This window comes from Drosophila subpulchrella, chromosome 2L (genome assembly GCF_014743375.2).
Source record: "Drosophila subpulchrella strain 33 F10 #4 breed RU33 chromosome 2L, RU_Dsub_v1.1 Primary Assembly, whole genome shotgun sequence".
Classification (NCBI taxonomy): Eukaryota; Metazoa; Arthropoda; class Insecta; order Diptera; family Drosophilidae; genus Drosophila; species Drosophila subpulchrella.
This window is the reverse complement of record NC_050610.1, coordinates 51,872-73,738: the sequence shown is the minus strand read 5'-3', so window position 1 is coordinate 73,738 and position 21,867 is coordinate 51,872. Positions and strand designations below refer to the sequence as shown.

The window sequence follows — 21,867 nt, the reverse complement described above, 5'->3', positions numbered from 1 at the left end:
AGGAACGTCAGTAGAGGAACCCCACAAGGGGGCGTACTCTCACCTCTTCTATGGGTTTTAGTGGTCAACAAACTGCTTTCACTCCTAGAAGAGGCGGGCACAAAAGTGGTAGCCTACGCGGATGACGTGGTTATCCTACTGCAGGGTAAATTCCCGCAAACCCTTTGCAATCTAATGGAGACAGCGCTATCCACCCTCTCCCGGTGGACAGCTGGCTGTGGACTGGGAGTTAACCCGGAAAAAACCGAACTAGTTCTCTTTACAAGGAAGTACAAGGTACCAATTCTAGTTCCCCCAAAACTACACCAAGCGCGCCTAACCTTTAGCAACCAAGCAAAGTACCTAGGTGTCATTCTTGACAAAAAGCTCCTCTGGACTGATAACACCCTAGATCGCACACGCAAAGCGGCCATAGCCCTCTTCGCTTGTAAGAAAGCCATAGGGAGGAAGTGGGGTTTCTCCCCCATGATAGTTCACTGGCTATATACTGCAATAGTCAGGCCCATTCTACTCTTCGGAAACATCGTTTAGTGGCCTTCTCTAGATAAAAACTGTAACCTCCGGATCCTTCACAAGATCCAAAGAAGCGCAGAGCTCTGCATCAGTGGGGCGCTGCGCACTACCGCCACTGAGGCACTAAATACAATTCTCGATCTCCAACCCCTGGACCTACTTGCCAAAAGCTGGGCATCTGCAACAGCGCTGAGGCTCCGTGAAGCAGCGGCATGGACAACAGGCTCCACGGGTCACTCCAATATCCTATCAAAGCATTCACCCCTACCACGTTATACAGACTACGTCCCACCCATAGTCGACTTCGAAAGAAGATACAAAATTTATATACCCACCCGTTCAGACTGGGACAACCTCCCACATCAATTCGTAAACGCCGTAAACATATACACGGACGGCTCCAAGCTTAACTCCCAAACAGGTGGGGGAGTCTTTTCCCCCGAACTAGACTTAAAAGTCTCATTCCGCCTACCAGACCACTGTAGTGTTTTCCAAGCGGAAGTGATAGCAATTCAGGAAGCCACTACCCACCTGAACACGTCTGTACATCAAGACATAGATATCTTCATCTTCTCGGATAGTCAAGCTGCCCTCAGGGCCCTCGACTCCTACACAACGAGCTCAAAAACAATCTCTGAATGCCGCAAATCTCTTAACGAGATGGCCACTCATCTGAGTATCAACCTCATCTGGGTGCCTGGACACCGCAACATTGAGGGCAACTGCATAGCAGACGAGCTAGCAAGACAGGGGACAACCGCCGATATCCTTCGCGATAAGGACACGGTAGGGATGCCCATGGCTACCTGCAAGCTCCATCTCAGGCAGAGATTGTATACTCTTTCCAACAACCGTTGGAACTCAATCTCAACATGCCACAATTCTAGACTCACATGGCCAAACTACAACACGAAAAGAACAAAAACTCTCCTACAATGTAGCAGGGAGAACATCTCCACTCTCCTAAATGCCCTCACGGGCCACTGTCTTATAGGAACTCATGCGATAAGGCTGGGTCTAAGTAACCACGACTTCTGCCGCAGCTGCAAACAGATAGACGAAGAGGAGAGCATCGAACACCTCCTATGCTTCTGCCCGGCGCATAACCTAAAGCGCTTTCAAGCCATAGGTAGCTACACACTTCCGAACCTTGCGGCCATTCAGGACGTAAGCATTCAAAAACTACTATGTTTCTTGAGAAAAACAGAATACTTCGCGAAAGCAGATAACCCATGAGCTAGGGAAACGGATCTTTCAGAGATCATGTGGTATCACAAGGGGCCCATTGTGGCCTAAGTGAGGGGACTAATATTTAATCTCCAACCACTCCTACCTAACCTAACCTAACCTAACCTAGTTTGTTTTTCACGTTCGTCATCGCCTCTCTCAAGCATTTTTCCGGGTCTTTGGAGTCCTTGGCCAACGCTCCTGAAAAAATGTATGGGCATATGATTAAAAAATTCGTTTTACTTTTAATTTGTATATTTACCTTATATAGCTGTGTATAAACCCTTTGCGGGATTTTTTTTGCACGAAACATTTCGTCATCCACTTTCGGCTAACGGAACCCATTTAATACCTTCAAAATGTACGTACTTTAAACTAAGATCAATGCAGAACATCTTAAACTTAACGTAGCACTTACCTGACTTCATTATCTTAACTTAAAGAAACGATTAAAGTAACTCTGCTGCTCACAATTAAAATGGATTCTTCGCTTTCAATCACTCAAACAGAATGCACCAAGAGTTCTTCTCACCCCTTTACTTGATGTCTTTTGTTTTCTCTTCGCTGCTGGCGCGTGCCACTGCACCTATACCCTTTCTAAAAGGAACAATATCCGACTATATAATTTTTACTTTTTGAGTAAAAAATACAATATGAATTTTTTAAAAATTTTTTTAGTACTAAAATGTTTTAAATATTTAAATCAATTTTAACGGACTAAATTTCCATAACTAAACTACAAAATTATATTGTAATAAAAATGAATAATAAGTAAACATAACATTATAAGTAAATTCAATTTACTTAATTTTACTATAACCAAATAATTTACTTTTATAAAACAATATTAGTTTTTTTTTTCGATATACGATAATGCTCCTAAAATATTAGGGCATTCACATGTCGCTGCTCCACGAAAATTTTTCCGCCGAAATATTAGTCGCTAGCCGAACATAACGGAGAGACGCAAAAAAAATAACGGACCGGCCGAGTTTGTCTCTGCGAGCGTGGAGTGCAGGCAGATTATAAGACAAGAAAGAGAGGGAAATCTCCGAATATGTGCCTTTCTTTGTTGCACGATCGTTTTCGTAGGCAGTGTTCTACGCTGCGCCGACTGTTCTGCTGACGTCAACAGCGGTACAGCGTTTTAGGCACAAAAAAAGCTTTTTGCCTTGAGCCATGTCACCGCGTCCCTACTGCAGAACTGAAGGGCATTGTCTGGCTCTGACGTCATAGCTTTTTTTCTTGTGAGGTTTGTGGGCGTTAGAGTGGGCGTAGCAACATTTTTTATTAGGTATAGGTATTGACAAGACTAATACATTTCTGTTAAAATTTTCTATCTAGCATCAAAACTGTTGGAGCCACAGTTGTGGGCGGCTTGTGGGCGTTAGAGTGGGCATGGCAGTCTACTGAAACAAACTTGCGCTGCGTAAGAAGCTCAGGAATCTGCATGCCAAACCTCAATAGCCTAGCTCATATTTTCCGAGATCTCAGCGTTCATCCGGACAGACGGACAGACGGACATGGCTAGATCGACTCGGCTAGTGATCCTGATCATATATATACTTTATGGGGTCGGAAACGCTTCCTTCTGCCTGTTACATACTTTCCGACGAATCTAGTATACCCTTTTACTCTACGAGTAACGGGTATAACTAGACGCAGCTGACTGGTCATTTTTTTCGTTCCTTACGGAGAAATACCACATTCTAGGAACAAGTAACAACGAAGTAAATCAAGAAGCAGCAAAAATAATTAAAATTATAAGACAAAGTGCGAACATCTCTATTCCACAATCAAACCCCAGCTTAAACAGAAAGAAAACAGTACCTTGGTGGAGTAAAAACCTTGAAGAACTCAAAACCAACAAAAACAGAGCTTCGAATCAGCTAAAGCGCTGTATTACTACTGAGAATATAATACACTTCAAGAAAACCAAGGCCCTTTTTAGACGACATTTAAAAGAATCAAAAAAGATAGCACTACAAACTTTGACATCGGAAATTAGACCAAACTCTACGACTGCTAGAATGTGGTCAAACATTAATACTTTCTGTGGCAGGAAGCTAAAACATGACATCCACTGCATTTCCTCTCCAAATGATTCATCCCGAAACATAACTGGCAAATCGGAAATCGCTCAAACCTTTGCAAACTACAGGTCAGAACAAGCAGCCGACGAGAATTTTAGCACAATTTTTCAACAGAAAAAATCTCAAATAGAATCGTCAACTACTCTCTTAGCACCGTGCGCTGAAGCATTGATGATAGACGATAACATCAATTTTATAGAGTTCTCCAGTGCGTTAAATTCCCTCAAAGGCAAAACTCCTGGCCGCGATAGAACATCATACCCAATGTTAAAGAACCTATCATAACCTGTAACTCAAAGACTCATAAACCTATTCAACAATATCCTTAACAGCCACATACCTCAACAACAAACTTTTTAGTCTTCCTGCTTAATAATAGTTCTTAGACAAATTTGTAGGAGTTTTGGGTTTTGGTTAAAGACTACTATAATGGGCAAGTCTTTTACTTGCTTAGATACTGCAATTGTTGGTGTCGTTGGTGTCGTTGGTGATGTCGAAGTTGTTGCTATCTTCTTTGGTTGTTTCTTGCTTGGGTGGTGCTTTCCAAGCCTAGGAAAGTCCTGGCTGTTGTCATCGTTGCTTAAAAGAGCAAATTTGTTGTTCTTGATGGCTGCCGTGTTGGTGCGTTCGTACTTCAGGTGCTGATTTTCTTGTCGTAGCAGGGTTAGTTCCTCCATTATGCTATCTAGTTGTTCTTTAGTAATGGGGGCTTCGACTTCTTTTTCGTCCTCTTCCTCTGTTTCGTAGGAATCTTCGGAATATTCTTCTTCACTAATTTCGGATGTCGTCTTACTATCGCGCTGGCGCTTTAAAGAGCTTAAATCGACCTCCATGGTCAAAATGTTGGTACTCGGGTCAGGTGCAACTGCCGGGTCCGTATTATATGTTATCGAAGACATATCAACCGGCTTAATTGAGGCACGATTTAATTTCTTTGTGAGATTGGATGTCGTTATGTATGGCGCATTTCGCGTTTTACGCAAATTTGAAGTCGTTTTCTTTGTTTTTGATTTTTGGTCAATTTTTAGTTCCCTTATTTTGTTATTTAAGGACGTTGAACAAGCAGCAAGCTGCTCTTTTTTTGTGGACACCAGCAGATCCACTTTTTTGTTTTTCTTTACTTTGTATTCGTTAAAAAATTCAGTCACTATCTGATCACATATAATTTTTTCAGTCACTATCTGTAAGCTTATTATATATTTTCAGTCACTATCTGTATTATAACTTTAAGTTTCTAAGAATTTTTGTTTTTCCTTTTTTTCCCGGAATCACAATTTCATAAAAGCTTTTTTTTCTTTTTTGCCTCGACCAGACATTTTTCTTATAAACTTATTGGTTTTTATTTAAAAATTTCAAATTTGGTTGCGCTTTTTTGTTCTTCTTTAGCGGCGTCGCTTATTAGTAGTGTGCCCGTTCATTATTATTTACAATATCTCTTAAAACTAAATCGATTAATACTAGATTGCATTAAATATACTAAATAACATTATGTACTGGAATTACACAGCTTACATTCGGCCAATCCTGACTCTAGATCGACCTCGATCTTTACATATTTACTAACTACATAGTCAACTATAAGAATTAACGGTTTTCGTACACGTTTGCACCCAAGGTTTAAGTCTGGCGGCTTCAAGAATGCCCCTGTAAGGAAGTTGGGTGAGCTGGCACTCTTCTATGTCGGTGACTTCATATCTATCATTCGGGAATACACGGTTGATTTTATAAGGACCACGATATTTCGGCGAGAATTTCTTACAAGATCCTGGAGTAACATCAACATTTCGGATAGCTACAAAATCGTTAACCTTATAACGGGGGGGTGCCTTATGTTTCAAAGCATATCGAAACTCATTCCGCTCTTGTGACCGTTTAATATTTTCACTAGCTTTTGTCCTTTCGGAGGCAACATCACGCGGGTTAGAAAGGCTAAACTTCTCCTCAAGATACTCGGATAATTCGTCTACAATAGGTCCCCGTTGGTTGCTACCAAAAAGCAAAATACTAGGAGTCTTTCCGGTACTCTTCTGAACGGAATTATTGATTGCAAATTCAACTCGGTTGACCAACTTGTACCAATCGGATTGATTCAACGGTTCAGATAATTTACCTAACATCGGGGTTAACACTCGGTTTATGCGTTCCACCTGACCATTCGCCTGGGGGGCAGCGGTAGCAACTTTAATGTGCTCTATATTTCGCTCACTTAGGAAACTAGAAAACTCAAATGATGTAAAACAAGTACCACGATCCGAAATAATTCGTCGTGGTCGGCTATAATACTCAAAATATTTCAAAAGACTGCAATTAACTTCTTTGGTACTGGTAGAATTAACCGGGTACAATTTCACGAACTTGGTAAAAGCATCGATAGCAACTAACAGGTGTTTTCTTTTCGAATTGATGCACGGCAACGGACCCAAATGGTCAATGTGAACGGTATCAAACGGAATTGGGGCTTTCGGAATGCTATGAAGGGTACGGTCATGGACACTTTTAGGTACTGAATGCAGGATACACGGCAAACAATTGCGGATAAAGGATTCAACTTTGCTCCTCAACAACGGAAACCAATACTTATCTTTCAGGTCATCAACACACTTATCAACACCAAGATGACCCAACTTTTCATGACATAATCTGATCAACTGTTCTTGTATTTGAGTTGGAGCATACAAACATAACCTTCCGGCATCATTCTTTCTATAAATTATTCCATCAATAAGTTCAAAACAACCAACGGCTTCTCTTTCTAATTTATCACGGAGTTTGACAATTTCCGGATCCCTAATCTGCTCGGTCTGTAAGAGTAAATCTATATCCCCAGGAGTAGCTCCAACTACATTTACTACGGTATCCATATTTACATCGCACGGAAGAGACGGCTTATACGCTTCACACAGATTTACGGAACTTTCGGGAATAGCTATCGCGAGACGACCAACGAGATCTAACTGGTTTACGGAGTCACACAGACCTAACGGTTTTTCATTATCGTACGGGCTCAAGGATCTAACGGTCTTACGCGGATCTACCGGATTCATACGGCTAACGGATTCACACGGATCTATCGGGTTCATACGGCTAACGGATTCACACGGATCTATCGGGTTCATACGGCTAACGGATTCACACGGATCTATCGGGTTCAAAGGATCGTACGGGTATATCGGTTCTAAAACACTATCATGAAGGGATTTCGGCTTAGTCGGAAGCACACACGGATCGCAAATATCATCTATCACGGTATCTAACAATTCGGTTTGTCGACTCAAGGCATCGACGTGCGTCATACTAGAACCGGGTCTATGTACAATAGAGTAGTTATAATTTTCCAATTCTAAGGACCATCGTGCAATACGGGGATTTATGGATTTCTTACTTAACGTCTGAACAAGGGAATTACAATCGGTAACGATACGGAACGGCTTGTGTTCTAAATACACACGGAAACGACGGAGAGAATATATTATCGCAAGGGTCTCAAGCTCAAAACTATGATAACGAGATTCGGCGGCAGTCGCTTTACGGGAATAGAAAAAGACCGGATGTAACTTGCCATCATCTTGGCGCTGCATCAGCACAGCTCCAAACCCGTGGGAGCTCGCATCGGTATGCAGTTCGGTTTCACTATGAGGGTTAAATAAGGAAAGAACGGGCGGACTTGACAATGCTTTCTTTAAGCTAGTAAAAGCTTCCATTTCCAGTTTTCCCATCGGGAACGGACCTCCATTTTTAAGCAGATCAGACAACGGTTTAGCAATACGTGAAAATGACGGAACAAACTTACGGAAGTATGAGAATAAGCCTAAACAAGAATGAAGGGACTTACAATTCAGAGGTTCAGGGTATTCACGAATAGCCTTTAGGTGTGTCTCGTTTGGAAGAATACCATTCGTACAGACATTGTATCCTAAATAATCAATGCGGTTCTTTAGGAATACACTTTTCTTGTAATTAATTTCAAGGCGGTTTTCATTAAGACGGTCTAGTAATTTGGAAAGTAAAACAAGATGCTCTTCTACCGTACAAGTCGCCAGGATGATGTCATCCATATAAACATAAACCTGACGATTACGTATCATTTCATGGAGTACGTTGGAAATAAATCGTTGAAAAACGGCAGGGCCATTTTTTAGGCCGAAAGGCATACGCAAGTATTCATAGTGTCCGTCAGGTGTTATAAATGCGGTGTATTTCACGGACTCGGGGTCCATGCCGATTTGGTGGAATCCACTCCTTAAATCTACAACTGAAAAAACCTTTTTACTTTCGAGATATTCTAAGCAATCTTCGATCAATGGGGACGGAAAGTTATCTCTAATTGTTAATTTATTTAACGCTCGGTAATCGATGCACATGCGGATTTCTCCATTCTTTTTCTTGACAAGGACTATGGGAGATGCATAAGGGGACTGACTAGGTCTAATAATATTACTGGCTAACAACTCGGCAACTGTTTTATTAACAACGTCTCTCTCTAAGTATGATAATCTTCTCGGTGCACTATGAAACGGTGTAGAATCAGTTAATCGTATGCTCATTAAACATTTAGGCGACCCGCACGCATTAGTTATATTATCCGAGTAATGCTTTATGATAATACTACATTTCTCAGCCGAAGAAACACCAAAATCGCGGCCTATATCTACGTTATCAAGGTCAATAGACATAGCTCCACAAATGCTTTTCATATCAGAAAGCCAATCCGCGAGAGAATTATCAGGAACCAAGGGTGCATTCGGGTTTACAGGATCAATACTTAATTTAAAGGGTTGCGTTTTATCTAAAATTAATCTATTATTTATATCGCTTAGCAAGGATGCACAGAATGATTCGTTAACGAAAGCAATACGATTATTTATTGAAATTAAATTTGATTCATTTCTTTCATGATTTCTTTTCACAAAAAGTTTAATGTTGAGTAATTTAAGGGCGTCTCTGCCAAGGAGAAGCGCTGTAGGTAAGATGAGATCGGGAATAACGTATATTTCTAAATCGTGATACTTTTTCTCGAACAAAATTGAACAGGATACTTTTCCGTACGTGGGTATTGATGTGCCACCAATTCCGCGAAAGGGACTTTTCTTTAGCTGATGATCTTCATTTAAATATGGATAGTATGACTTTCCCAAAAAGCTTATTGGGCTTCCGGTATCTAACAAAGCGAAAACATTTTTAATATCGGTGAATCCTGCTAAACTACTTAATCTTAAACTTACTAACTGAATAAACGGCTTTTCATCCATGGTTTCTTCAGCTTCTGGCAAGGTAAAGCCCACGGTGCGCTTGGGACACTGACGGTGCATATGGCCCACTTCGAAACAGATGAAGCATCCGTTGTCCGGTCTTTTCGGCTTCTTGCAATCTTTGGCGGTGTGCCCCATTTGTCGGCAGTTGTAGCATCTAGTGTCTTTCGGAATTACGGCTCCTGGGCGAGGGATCATGGTGACGGCTTTACGATTGGACTCCAGACGTACAGACTGGAATCGCATTAGCTTTTGACGTAGCTCATCCAACGTGATACAATAGTAGAGTGGAGCAGCGCGTCCACTGTGGTCCTCTAGTCCATCGACGATGTACTTCACGACGTCTACTTCATCAAAGTTGCCTTGCTGGGCGATATTGCGCATTGTGATGAAATACTGCATCAAGGTCTCGGACTTCCCAATTGTGCGTTTTTGCAGTTGTTTCGCAATTTCCTGGTTTGACATTCTGTTTCCAAAAACTTGGGTGAGCGTGGCGCTCATTTCTGGCCAGGAAGACACCTTTTCGTACAGCATGTATTGCCTAGCTGATCCTCGAAGAAGACGGGTGCCAATAGATAGGCATTGTGTAACGCTTAGTTTATGAACCTCGGCAGCTTTTTCCAATTCACGGATCCAAACCTGGACCGACAGGTTGTCGTCTCCTGAAAACTCCGGGATCATGGCCTCCACATCCTTCAGATCGATTTGATGTATGGAAGCATTCGGTGTAGTCATGCCTTCCAATTCGGCGACTATCAATTTGAGTTCGGCTAGCTTCTTTCTAGCGGTGTACAGTTCCATCATCTGATTGATTTCCGACGTTTCGCGAGCCATTGAGCGAATGTTCTGCTCAATCGGTTCTTGCCTCGACATGTTCATAACGGTTTGCTGCGAACTTCCAGAAGGTTCCAATAACGGCGCCACAGCGTCGGCCATTTGCAATTTCTCACGGTCTTCGATCAGCGTTAGCATGCGGTTTGCAAGCTTCGGTGTGCTCGGGGAATCCTGCTCCTCATCTTGACCCTGGATCTCTGTGTCCTCGGCGTCCTCGATGTTAGCCTCCAGATTCTTTGCACGGTTTAACGCGGCACGGAGTTGGTAAATTGTTGCATCAGCCTCGAACATGATGCCCATCTCGGAAAGGAGCTCCAGCAGCTCGTCTTTGGACATCTTAACAACCTCACTGTATGATAACATTGCGCAACATTTGGGCAAACCCCACACCTGATTTATAAACTTATTGGTTTTTATTTAAAAATTTCAAATTTGGTTGCGCTTTTTTGTTCTTCTTTAGCGGCGTCGCTTATTAGTAGTGTGCCCGTTCATTATTATTTACAATATCTCTTAAAACTAAATCGATTAATACTAGATTGCATTAAATATACTAAATAACATTATGTACTGGAATTACACAGCTTACATTTTTCTTTACGAGTATTTCACTTAGTTCACTTTACACACTGAAAACGAATGCTCGACGAGCCCCGGGTAGCCACATATTTATACTTTTGCGTCTGCCTGCGCGTTCATTTAGGGGTGGGTGCCTTAGACCTGAAAACATTGCTCGAAAAAAAGTATAAAGCTGAACGCGCTTGGGCACCATTATGATCAGTGAGTTGTGTTTGTGAAATCATAAGTGAAGTGGCTCACTACAACAAGCGCTCGACCATAACCAGTCGGGAGATCCAAACGGCTGTTCGCCTGCTCCTGCCCGGAGAGTTGGCCAAGCACGCCGTCAGTGAGGGAACCAAGGCTGTCACCAAGTACACCAGCTCCAAGTAATTTTCTCTTGCTGCGTATGGGCAGAAAGATCCAAAACGGCCCTTTTCAGGGCCACAACACATTTTACCAAAGAAACTACATTTTCAATATACCATTTGCCAATCAAATTCGTGATATAAGTTCAATTTGTGTTTTTTTTTTCTGAAGAACTTATTCTGGAGCTTTATAGTATAGTTATTAAATCATGAACATCGATTGATAACGAGTTTCTGCAAAAAGTGGCGAGGAACATTCTTTGACTTGCATTTTAAGATACTCTGGTACAGCTGCTGAAATCAATGCGGCCACACTTCTTAAAAAAAAAAAATGCTAACGGCCTAACAAAATAATTGGATAAGTAAAATGTACAAAGTTTTAAATTGAAAGTATCTTTCTCTTGTTAACGAACGTTGTAGCCCTGAAAAGGGCTTGTTTAAACTAATTTCAGATATCGAAATCTAAAATAGCGATGGCGAGCAGGTACCAGGTACTGTACTTTTGCACAATTTACTTCTTGGCAGCCGTAGTCTTGGCTTTCGGCTTTTTAGCGGTAGCAGGAGCAGCTGCTTTTTTCACCGCCTTTTTGGGCTTAGCAGACGCCGCTGGCTTGGCCTTTGGTGCTTTCGCCGCCTTCGGCTTCGCTGCGATCGACTTGGCCTTCGCTGCTGTTGGCTTCGCCTTTACGGTTCCAGTTTTCTTGGCATCCTTGGCCTTCGCCTTTTCGGTTTTCTTCTTCTCTGCGGTCTTTTTGGTGGTAACAGCCTTCTTAGCCTTGGGCTTCTTCTCGTCAGCTCCGGCGGCAGCTTTCTTGGCGGTGGATCCGGTCTTCTTGACGGCTACCTTCTTGCTTTTCACCTTCTTCTCAGCAGACGCAGGCTTCGGCTTCGGATCCTTCTTGGCGGAGGCCGACAGTTTAAATGAGCCAGACGCCCCTTTTCCCTTTGTTTGGATCAGCTTTCCATTGACCACGGCCGATTTCAAGTATTTCTTGATGAATGGAGCCAGCTTCTGGGCATCGCATTTATAGGTGGCAGTGATGTATTTCTTAATTGCCAGAAGCGATGAGCCGCCACGTTCCTTCAAATTCTTGATGGATGCGTCCACCATTTGTTGAGTTGGCGTATGCGATGGCGGGGCAGCAGCCCTTTTCACCTTTGGGGCAGCGGATCCAGATGCCTTCTTGGTGGCCACCTTCTTCTCAACTGACACTGACGGGGCAGCCACTGGGGAAGCGGACGTTGCAACTGCAGAATCAGACATTTTTCTTCACTAAAATACACTTTTTCGTATAGAAAATGGGCCGCGCGCTTATTACCAACCTCCTTCGTTCGGATGAGAATCAAGGAGGAGAGCACTTTAACTGTGCGCCTGGCATCAGGCATTTGCTCTGCTATTATTTGTTTGAAGTGCAAACATATTTTCTTATTTTTAGTGCTTAAGATTCTAAAACTTAACAATCTTTTTATTGTTTTACATTCTTAAATGATCTATTAAGCAGCTAATGTTTTCAAAATGTAAGTATCTTGTTTTTGCGACCTTTTATTGCCTTATCAACTTCAACATAGACATTCGTAACATGAGCAATTTTCTTAAAAACCCATTTTAAAATATGATATCTTAAAAATATTTTGTAACTTGCTAATGAAAAAATAAATTTGAACCTTTTACTTAAATAAGTACTACAATTATATTTACTTATCATTAGTTTAGGTATTTTATTACTTGTTCCAAGTTGTCCCTTGGCTACGTACGAAGTTGGCTATCAAGCTACATTCGGCAATGGTTTTCTGACTGTTAAAAATATAAATCTTTTAAAATATTGTATTTATTCGATGTTTTCTTAGATATATCATGTCTTTGCTCAAGACAGTACAGCATTGGATGCATGTTTATAAGCAGTTTTTACAAAATTTGCTAATATGTGTTTCATGTATGAATCCCATTGAGGCCGCACTCAAGTAACCATTAAAGAAAAAAATCTAAAAAATATACTTAATAATATTTTTCTTGTTTTTTATAAAGCATTATGCATTCATTAACGCATATGATTTATTTTCAGATAGCGTTTAAAAGTTTTTCGATTTTTTGTTGATGCTTGAATGTCTAATGTTGATCGTGGTTGTCCCACATAACCCTCCCTTTCTAAAAACATGCCGACATTTATAACGAAATTTTTTGAAAAACGTGATAATACCAAAAGTACAATCAAATTGAATCTAATCTATTAAATAAATCTAATATTACAAAAAACGATATATAAATTCAGGAATATATATACCTATGTATAAGCAGTTTTTTTTGTGTCCCATATAAAAATATCGTGGAGGTTGCACTTAACATTAAAAAGAAAATATAAAAAATGTATTTTTAAATCTGTTTATGTTTTATTAAGCAAATAGATTCACAAGCCTAGCTAATTTTTGTTCATCTCGCATGTAATATTTTTTAGTTTTTTTCTGATGCTTGAAAGTCTTGACCATCCCTGCCGCATAGCAGCTCCATCGCATTAAAAACCCCACTCAATCCAATATTTATTGATTTTATCAATTCTAATTTATATCAAATCACAAAAAGTCACATACAATTATTAACTCCACTTACGAAGGAACGAGTCGAAAAGTTATTTTTTTATTTTAACGTTGAAGCCTGCAGATTGATTGATTGTAATTTGTGGTCCTGAAAAGGACCGATTTGTACAAAGTATGTTAGCGCATTGGCAGCACGCACACTTAAGCACGCTCGCCGCGAATACGACGGGCCAACTGGATGTCTTTGGGCATGATGGTGACACGCTTGGCATGAATGGCGCACAAGTTGGTATCTTCAAAGAGGCCAACCAGATAGGCCTCGCTAGCTTCCTGAGCCATCACTGCCGAGCTCTGGAATCGCAGGTCAGTCTTGAAGTCCTGAGCGATTTCACGCACCAGACGCTGGAAAGGCAGCTTGCGGATCAGGAGCTCGGTACTCTTCTGGTATCGACGGATCTCACGCAGGGCAACAGTTCCAGGGCGATACCGATGGGGCTTCTTCACGCCTCCGGTGGCTGGTGCGCTCTTGCGAGCGGCCTTAGTAGCCAGTTGTTTGCGTGGCGCCTTGCCACCAGTCGATTTCCGAGCTGTTTGCTTGGTACGGGCCATTTTCGAGTTCGCGTTCACTTCACGTTTCAAAACACAATAAACGATAGCTGCATTTGCTACCTACTTATATAGCAAAACGAGGAGGGTTGAAAAGAGAGGGAAGCAGAGGCCATCTCACTTGTCGAGCAGAGAGCGGTGAGCGAAGAGCGGGACGCACATATCGTTCGGACTCGCTCGTGTTTCTGGGGTTTTAGGTATAAATAAGAGTGCGTCGAAAATCAGGAATTAGTTCTTCAGTGACTTTCGTTTCGTGCAGTGTGTTAACAGTAGAAAATAGTGAAATATGACTGGTCGCGGTAAAGGAGGCAAAGGCTTGGGAAAAGGAGGCGCCAAGCGTCATCGCAAAGTGCTGCGGGATAACATCCAGGGTATGACTAAGCCAGCAATCCGCCGTTTGGCTCGTCGCGGCGGTGTGAAGCGCATCTCGGGACTCATTTACGAGGAAACACGTGGCGTTCTGAAGGTGTTCTTGGAGAACGTTATCCGCGATGCCGTCACCTACACCGAACACGCCAAGAGGAAGACTGTCACAGCCATGGATGTTGTGTACGCTCTGAAGAGGCAAGGCCGCACCCTGTACGGCTTCGGCGGTTAAAAAACTAGTACAGCTTGTACTTCATTCAGCAATCGGTCCTTTTCAGGACCACCATTCAAATTTTCGAAGGAGACAAATTTTCAAATAATTTTTTGATTTATTGGCATACTGACCGGGAACTCGAAAGTTGATACTGCATATACATATTGCATTGAACCAAAATTAAATTTCAAATGGGTTCAGGTATGTATTTTGTAGAGGCTGTACCGCTTGCAGATACAACATTAACGGAAATGCGTCTTTTTGGCGACGAACTTCTTAGAATATTCCAGATCTTATTTCTGACCAAGTGCTATTCAACGACATTTCTTGTTTTAATGATATAATATACGTATTGGAAAATCTTCACTTCTTTGGTAAAAACTTGGTCGTCCTGAAAAGGACGGTTGGGTTTTATTTTTTATGTACAAGTATGTAGTAGGCTCCGCATTTAAAACGTTTAAGCCTTCTTCTCGGTCTTCTTGGGCAACAGAACAGCCTGGATGTTGGGCAACACTCCACCCTGGGCAATGGTGACGCCGGAGAGTAGTTTGTTCAACTCCTCGTCGTTGCGGATGGCCAGCTGCAGATGACGAGGAATAATCCTAGTCTTCTTGTTGTCACGAGCAGCATTGCCAGCCAATTCGAGAACCTCAGCGGCCAGATATTCCATCACAGCAGCCAGGTAAACTGGAGCGCCGGCCCCAACTCGCTCGGCATAGTTGCCCTTGCGGAGCAAACGGTGAATACGGCCCACTGGGAACTGAAGACCGGCACGGTTAGAGCGGGACTTTGCCTTTCCCTTCACTTTGCCACCTTTTCCACGACCAGACATTTTTCTTTACGAGTATTTCACTTTACACACTGAAAACGAATGCTCGACGAGCCCCGGGTAGCCACATATTTATACTTTTGCGTCTGCCTGCGCGTTCATTTAGGGGTGGGTGCCTTAGACCTGAAAACATTGCTCGAAAAAAAGTATAAAGCTGAACGCGCTTGGGCACCATTATGATCAGTGAGTTGTGTTTGTGAAATCATAAGTGAAGTGAATAATGCCGCCGAAAACTAGTGGAAAGGCAGCCAAGAAGGCTGGCAAAGCCCAGAAGAACATCACCAAGACCGATAAGAAGAAGAAGCGCAAGAGGAAGGAGAGCTACGCCATCTACATTTACAAGGTCCTGAAGCAGGTCCACCCTGACACCGGCATTTCGTCGAAGGCAATGAGCATCATGAACAGCTTTGTGAATGATATCTTCGAGCGCATTGCTGCCGAGGCGTCTCGTCTCACTACAACAAGCGCTCGACCATAACCAGTCGGGAGATCCAAACGGCTGTTCGCCTGCTCCTGCCCGGAGAGTTGGCCAAGCACGCCGTCAGTGAGGGAACCAAGGCTGTCACCAAGTACACCAGCTCCAAGTAATTTTCTCTTGCTGCGTATGGGCAGAAAGATCCAAAACGGCCCTTTTCAGGGCCACAACACATTTTACCAAAGAAACTACATTTTCAATATACCATTTGCCAATCAAATTCGTGATATAAGTTCAATTTGTGTTTTTTTTCTGAAGAACTTATTCTGGAGCTTTATAGTATAGTTATTAAATCATGAACATCGATTGATAACGAGTTTCTGCAAAAAGTGGCGAGGAACATTCTTTGACTTGCATTTTAAGATACTCTGGTACAGCTGCTGAAATCAATGCGGCCACACTTCTTTAAAAAAAAATGCTAACGGCCTAACAAAATAATTGGATAAGTAAAATGTACAAAGTTTTAAATTGAAAGTATCTTTCTCTTGTTAACGAACGTTGTAGCCCTGAAAAGGGCTTGTTTAAACTAATTTCAGATATCGAAATCTAAAATAGCGATTGCGAGCAGGTACCAGGTACTGTACTTTTGCACAATTTACTTCTTGGCAGCCGTAGTCTTGGCTTTCGGCTTTTTAGCGGTAGCAGGAGCAGCTGCTTTTTTCACCGCCTTTTTGGGCTTAGCAGACGCCGCTGGCTTGGCCTTTGGTGCTTTCGCCGCCTTTGGCTTCGCTGCGATCGACTTGGCCTTCGCTGCTGTTGGCTTCGCCTTTACGGTTCCAGTTTTCTTGGCATCCTTGGCCTTTGCCTTTTCGGTTTTCTTCTTCTCTGCGGTCTTTTTGGTGGTAACAGCCTTCTTAGCCTTGGGCTTCTCGTCAGCTCCGGCGGCAGCTTTCTTGGCGGTGGATCCGGTCTTCCTGACGGCTACCTTCTTGCTTTTCACCTTCTTCTCAGCAGACGCAGGCTTCGGCTTCGGATCCTTCTTGGCGGAGGCCGACAGTTTAAATGAGCCAGACGCCCCTTTTCCCTTGGTTTGGATCAGCTTTCCATTGACCACGGCGGATTTCAAGTATTTCTTGATGAATGGAGCCAGCTTCTGGGCATCGCATTTATAGGTGGCAGTGATGTATTTCTTAATTGCCAGAAGCGATGAGCCGCCACGTTCCTTCAAATTCTTGATGGATGCGTCCACCATTTGTTGAGTTGGCGGATGCGATGGCGGGGCAGCAGCCCTTTTCACCTTTGGGGCAGCGGATCCAGATGCCTTCTTGGTGGCCACCTTCTTCTCAACTGACACTGACGGGGCAGCCACTGGGGAAGCGGACGTTGCAACTGCAGAATCAGACATTTTTCTTCACTAAAATACACTTTTTCGTATAGAAAATGGGCCGCGCGCTTATTACCAACCTCGTTCGTTCGGATGAGAATCGAGGAGGAGAGCACTTTAACTGTGCGCCTGGCATCAGGCATTTGCTCTGCTATTATTTGTTTGAAGTGCAAACAAATTTTCTTATTTTTAGTGCTTAAGATTCTAAAACTTAACAATCTTTTTATTGTTTTACATTCTTAAACGATCTATTAAGCAGGTAATGTTTTCAAAATGTAAGTATCTTGTTTTTGCGACCTTTTATTGCCTTATCAACTTCAACATAGACATTCGTAACATGAGCAATTTTCTTAAAAACCCATTTTAAAATATGATATCTTAAAAATATTTTGTAACTTGCTAATGAAAAAATAAATTTGAACCTTTTACTTAAATAAGTACTACAATTATATTTACTTATCATTAGTTTAGGTATTTTATTACTTGTTCCAAGTTGTCCCTTGGCTACGTACGAAGTTGGCTATCAAGCTACATTCGGCAATGGTTTTCTGACTGTTACAAATATAAATCTTTTAAAATATTGTATTTATTCGATGTTTTCTTAGATATATCATGTCTTTGCTCAAGACAGTACAGCATTGGATGCATGTTTATAAGCAGTTTTTACAAAATTTGCTAATATGTGTTTCATGTATGAATCCCATTGAGGCCGCACTCAAGTTAACATTAAAGAAAAAAATCTAAAAAATATACTTAATAATATTTTTCTTGTTTTTTATAAAGCATTATGCATTCATTAACGCATATGATTTATTTTCAGATAGCGTTTAAAAGTTTTTCGATTTTTTGTTGATGCTTGAATGTCTAATGTTGATCGTGGTTGTCCCACATAACCCTCCCTTTCTAAAAACATGCCGACATTTATAACGAAATTTTTTGAAAAACGTGATAATACCAAAAGTACAATCAAATTGAATCTAATCTATTAAATAAATCTAATATTACAAAAAACGATATATAAATTCAGGAATATATATACCTATAAGCAGTTTTTTTTGTGTCCCATATAAAAATATCGTGGAGGTTGCACTTAACATTAAAAAGAAAATATAAAAAATGTATTTTTAAATCTGTTTATGTTTTATTAAGCAAATAGATTCACAAGCCTAGCTAATTTTTGTTCATCTCGCATGTAATATTTTTTAGTTATTTTCTGATGCTTGAAAGTCTTGACCATCCCTGCCGCATAGCAGCTCCATCGCATTAAAAACCCCACCCAATCCAATATTTATTGATTTTATCAATTCTAATTTCTATCAAATCACAAAAAGTTACATACAATTATTAACTCCACTTACGAAGGAACGAGTCGAAAAGTTATTTTTTTATTTTAACGTTGAAGCCTGCAGATAAAAATTAGTATCTCATTGACTGTAATTTGTGGTCCTGAAAAGGACCGATTTGTACAAAGTATGTTAGCGCATTGGCAGCACGCACACTTAAGCACGCTCGCCGCGAATGCGACGGGCCAACTGGATGTCTTTGGGCATGATGGTGACACGCTTGGCATGAATGGCGCACAAGTTGGTATCTTCAAAGAGGCCAACCAGATAGGCCTCGCTAGCTTCCTGCAGAGCCATCACTGCCGAGCTCTGGAATCGCAGGTCAGTCTTGAAGTCCTGAGCGATTTCACGCACCAGACGCTGGAAAGGCAGCTTGCGGATCAGGAGCTCGGTACTCTTCTGGTATCGACGGATCTCACGCAGGGCAACAGTTCCAGGGCGATACCGATGGGGCTTCTTCACGCCTCCGGTGGCTGGTGCGCTCTTGCGAGCGGCCTTAGTAGCCAGTTGTTTGCGTGGCGCCTTGCCACCAGTCGATTTCCGAGCGGTTTGCTTGGTACGGGCCATTTTCGAGTTCACGTTCACTTCACGTTTCAAAACACAATAAACGATAGCTGCATTTGCTACCTACTTATATAGCAAAACGAGGAGGGTTGAAAAGAGAGGGAAGCAGAGGCCATCTCACTTGTCGAGCAGAGAGCGGTGAGCGAAGAGCGGGACGCACATATCGTTCGGACTCGCTCGTGTTTCTGGGGTTTTAGGTATAAATAAGAGTGCGTCGAAAATCAGGAATTAGTTCTTCAGTGACTTTCGTTTCGTGCAGTGTGTTAACAGTAGAAAATAGTGAAATATGACTGGTCGCGGTAAAGGAGGCAAAGGCTTGGGAAAAGGAGGCGCCAAGCGTCATCGCAAAGTGCTGCGAGATAACATCCAGGGTATCACTAAGCCAGCAATCCGCCGTTTGGCTCGTCGCGGCGGTGTGAAGCGCATCTCGGGACTCATTTACGAGGAAACACGTGGCGTTCTGAAGGTGTTCTTGGAGAACGTTATCCGCGATGCCGTCACCTACACCGAACACGCCAAGAGGAAGACTGTCACAGCCATGGATGTTGTGTAAATTATTTAATTATCCGTGCCGGCTGGCGGCTCCTCCGCGGCAGGGGTAGAGCCGGTAGGTGATATATCCGTAGGGGGATGGCAGTAGAGTACTGCCCGCTGATTGATTGTTGGCGGCCACCAAGATTGGCAGCCACATCGGAGTCGGGTGGTAGCTTCGACTCCCTTGCTTCTTCCGAAGTATACGGTGGGAGATACTTATCTCCGATGTCACGGCCCTTAAGGCACGATAACCAAATTCGATAATCAAAATAATATAACGGCTAAGGCCGGAGTTTTATGAACGAGCTGGAGCTCTTTATTTCAAATCCAAATTAAAACTAAACTTAAGATTGAACAAAAACTCATGCATAGCCGGATGCCCGTGGCAGACCGCTGACCTTGCACATTTTGCAAAAGTCATACGATTGTTGTCAGCCAATGAAAAGGAGCCACGGCTCGGAATGGTACAATGTGCTGGCTCAGCTCTAGGGCCAATAAGTCGGACCCGATTTAGGGTGGACCATGCATGAGGGAGAAATGTAATAATAATATTGATAATAATAAAAAGTGATTAATACTAGAGAATGGTAAACATGATAAATGATTAACATTAATAAGGTAAGTAAGAACTGGCCTGCTCAGCCTAAGCTGGGGGTTGGTTGTTAACTACTCCCCCCTTAAATTGGACGCCGTCCTCGGTGACAGCCAGTTCGTCGATGGACTTTTGTAGCTGGGCTGCCTCTCGTTTGCGCCTGCAGTGTTGTTGGAGCAGGACCAAGCCGCATAGCATGAGGCTGACGGCAACTCCTGCGGCGAACCAAATCCTCGGGGAACCTCCATCCGACACGTCATCCCGTAGCTCCTGCAGTAAACGCAGGTTATGCTCGTTCATCCGCTGTAGCAATGGTAGACTCAGTATGTGATCGTGTCCCGTGATGTTAATTAAGGGGGAGGCCGCAATACCCGGGCTCATATTCACTGAGTGGTTGAGGTTCAAATATACGGAGTCGTTGATCACCGCCTTTCTCTCAAAAGTAATGAGGTGGGTCCCTATTATGGTCGTTGTGGGACCGTCATCGATGGTAATCCTCTTCAGTTTCTCATTAATGATAATTACTCCGTCGTCCACAATTGTAAGGGGTTCCAGATTGCTGGGCCGCGTCCGGCATGTAGCCGCCCCGCCTGCATGTAACTGCTTGGCACAGGTGTCTTGGGGCGCTTTTTTGCAAAATGTGGCCAAATTGGTAGAAGTGCAATCTGAGACTGCTAGGATTCCGTCATCACATTCAGCCACGATGTTGTTTTCTATTTGTAGCATAGTATGGTAATGTGCAACAGGGAAGAGCAGGACCTTTTTACAAATACGCTTAACTCTAGGATACTGGACTATAACGTGGACAAGAACATTATTTTGAAGAATTTTAATCTTAGATACATCCATAAGGCTAACTATAGGGACCTCTGTTAGCTGTTCGTCGAAAATAGCCTTTAGGTCATTGTGATTAAAAATGGTAGGATTGATGATATTATTTTTAGCAAGAGTGATGGTGATCATGCAATTCTGGATTTCTGATATTAACATTCTATTCCTGGCAAGAAGTGTTTCATACAAATGGCCTGAGTCGACAAGCCCGTCCCTCTTCTCCCTGAGTATCTTGTTTCTGTGTCTCTGTGTTAATTACAACCTGTCTGTTATTAGCCTCGATAAGCGACGCTTGATTGGTGTTGATTCTACTTAAATCTTCCGCGTCGGGTGTACCCGCTACGACCTTAAGGATTGAGCCCAAAAAATCAAGGCTCCTGGCCATTCTATGGTGTATCTTTAGTTCCTCCAATAGGTTTTGAGCATGCTCAATGTCCACTTCCAGCAGCTTCTTCATATGGGACTGTGGGAACAGTTCTAGCATTTTGATTGTGGAGTCGATAATGATGGCAAACTCGGACAGATTTGTCGAGTGCCTGACCAGGCCGTACTGTTCCCATATTAAGACATTGCCATCTAGCACCGGGATGTATTTAGCGTGCGAGAAATCAGTGATTCTCGTGCTCGCGGTGGACAGCAGTATGATGCATATAATGGAGAGCCTGTGGGAATTTAGCAAAGATTGGGTTTTAATATAAGGGCGAATGTGGCGAGTGGAGTGCCTACCTAATGTTGTCCTTATGAACCACCCTCCCCTTAATGAGAACAGATGTTCCCAGATCTGCTTCTACACGCTCTTCTGAATAAAGCGGTGTCAA

At 42.5% G+C, this 21,867-nt stretch overlaps 5 protein-coding genes and 1 pseudogene across 5 annotated transcripts; 1 reads left to right on the top strand and 5 right to left on the bottom strand.

Annotated features, from left to right (window-relative positions):
- Positions 1-8,760: 8,760 nt before the first annotated feature.
- Positions 8,761-9,283, bottom strand: LOC119548296 (cellular nucleic acid-binding protein-like). Its single transcript, XM_037855463.1, has 2 exons — positions 9,056-9,283; positions 8,761-8,991 (listed from the first exon to the last, which is right to left on the bottom strand). The coding sequence occupies exons 1-2, from the start codon at positions 9,278-9,280 to the stop codon at positions 8,974-8,976; spliced, it is 243 nt and encodes an 80-aa protein (XP_037711391.1). The 5' UTR covers positions 9,281-9,283; the 3' UTR covers positions 8,761-8,973.
- Positions 9,284-11,350: 2,067 nt separating this feature from the next.
- LOC119546078 (histone H1-like) lies at positions 11,351-12,103 on the bottom strand. The gene has a single exon (XM_037852155.1). It carries the CDS (start codon positions 12,101-12,103, stop codon positions 11,351-11,353), a length of 753 nt encoding a protein of 250 aa, XP_037708083.1.
- A 1,469-nt stretch (positions 12,104-13,572) lies between these two features.
- LOC119546077 (histone H3-like) lies at positions 13,573-13,980 on the bottom strand. The gene has a single exon (XM_037852154.1). The coding sequence runs from the start codon at positions 13,978-13,980 to the stop codon at positions 13,573-13,575; it is 408 nt and encodes a 135-aa protein (XP_037708082.1).
- A 959-nt stretch (positions 13,981-14,939) lies between these two features.
- Positions 14,940-15,406, bottom strand: LOC119546622 (histone H2A). The gene has a single exon (XM_037853059.1). It carries the CDS (start codon positions 15,387-15,389, stop codon positions 15,015-15,017), a length of 375 nt encoding a protein of 124 aa, XP_037708987.1. The 5' UTR covers positions 15,390-15,406; the 3' UTR covers positions 14,940-15,014.
- On the top strand, positions 15,394-16,093 carry LOC119546626 (annotated as a pseudogene).
- A 2,545-nt stretch (positions 16,094-18,638) lies between these two features.
- LOC119546619 (histone H3) lies at positions 18,639-19,118 on the bottom strand. Its single transcript, XM_037853057.1, has one exon. The coding sequence runs from the start codon at positions 19,093-19,095 to the stop codon at positions 18,685-18,687; it is 411 nt and encodes a 136-aa protein (XP_037708985.1). The 5' UTR covers positions 19,096-19,118; the 3' UTR covers positions 18,639-18,684.
- Between the last annotated feature and the right edge of the window lie 2,749 nt (positions 19,119-21,867).

Bases quoted from the DNA above. Each gene is read 5' to 3' on its own strand.
- LOC119548296 (XM_037855463.1), bottom strand. From the start codon at position 9,280: ATGATCCCTCGCCCAGGAGCCGTAATTCCGAAAGACACTAGATGCTAC.
- LOC119546078 (XM_037852155.1), bottom strand. From the start codon at position 12,103: ATGTCTGATTCTGCAGTTGCAACGTCCGCTTCCCCAGTGGCTGCCCCG.
- LOC119546077 (XM_037852154.1), bottom strand. From the start codon at position 13,980: ATGGCCCGTACCAAGCAAACAGCTCGGAAATCGACTGGTGGCAAGGCG.
- LOC119546622 (XM_037853059.1), bottom strand. From the start codon at position 15,389: ATGTCTGGTCGTGGAAAAGGTGGCAAAGTGAAGGGAAAGGCAAAGTCC.
- LOC119546619 (XM_037853057.1), bottom strand. From the start codon at position 19,095: ATGGCCCGTACCAAGCAAACCGCTCGGAAATCGACTGGTGGCAAGGCG.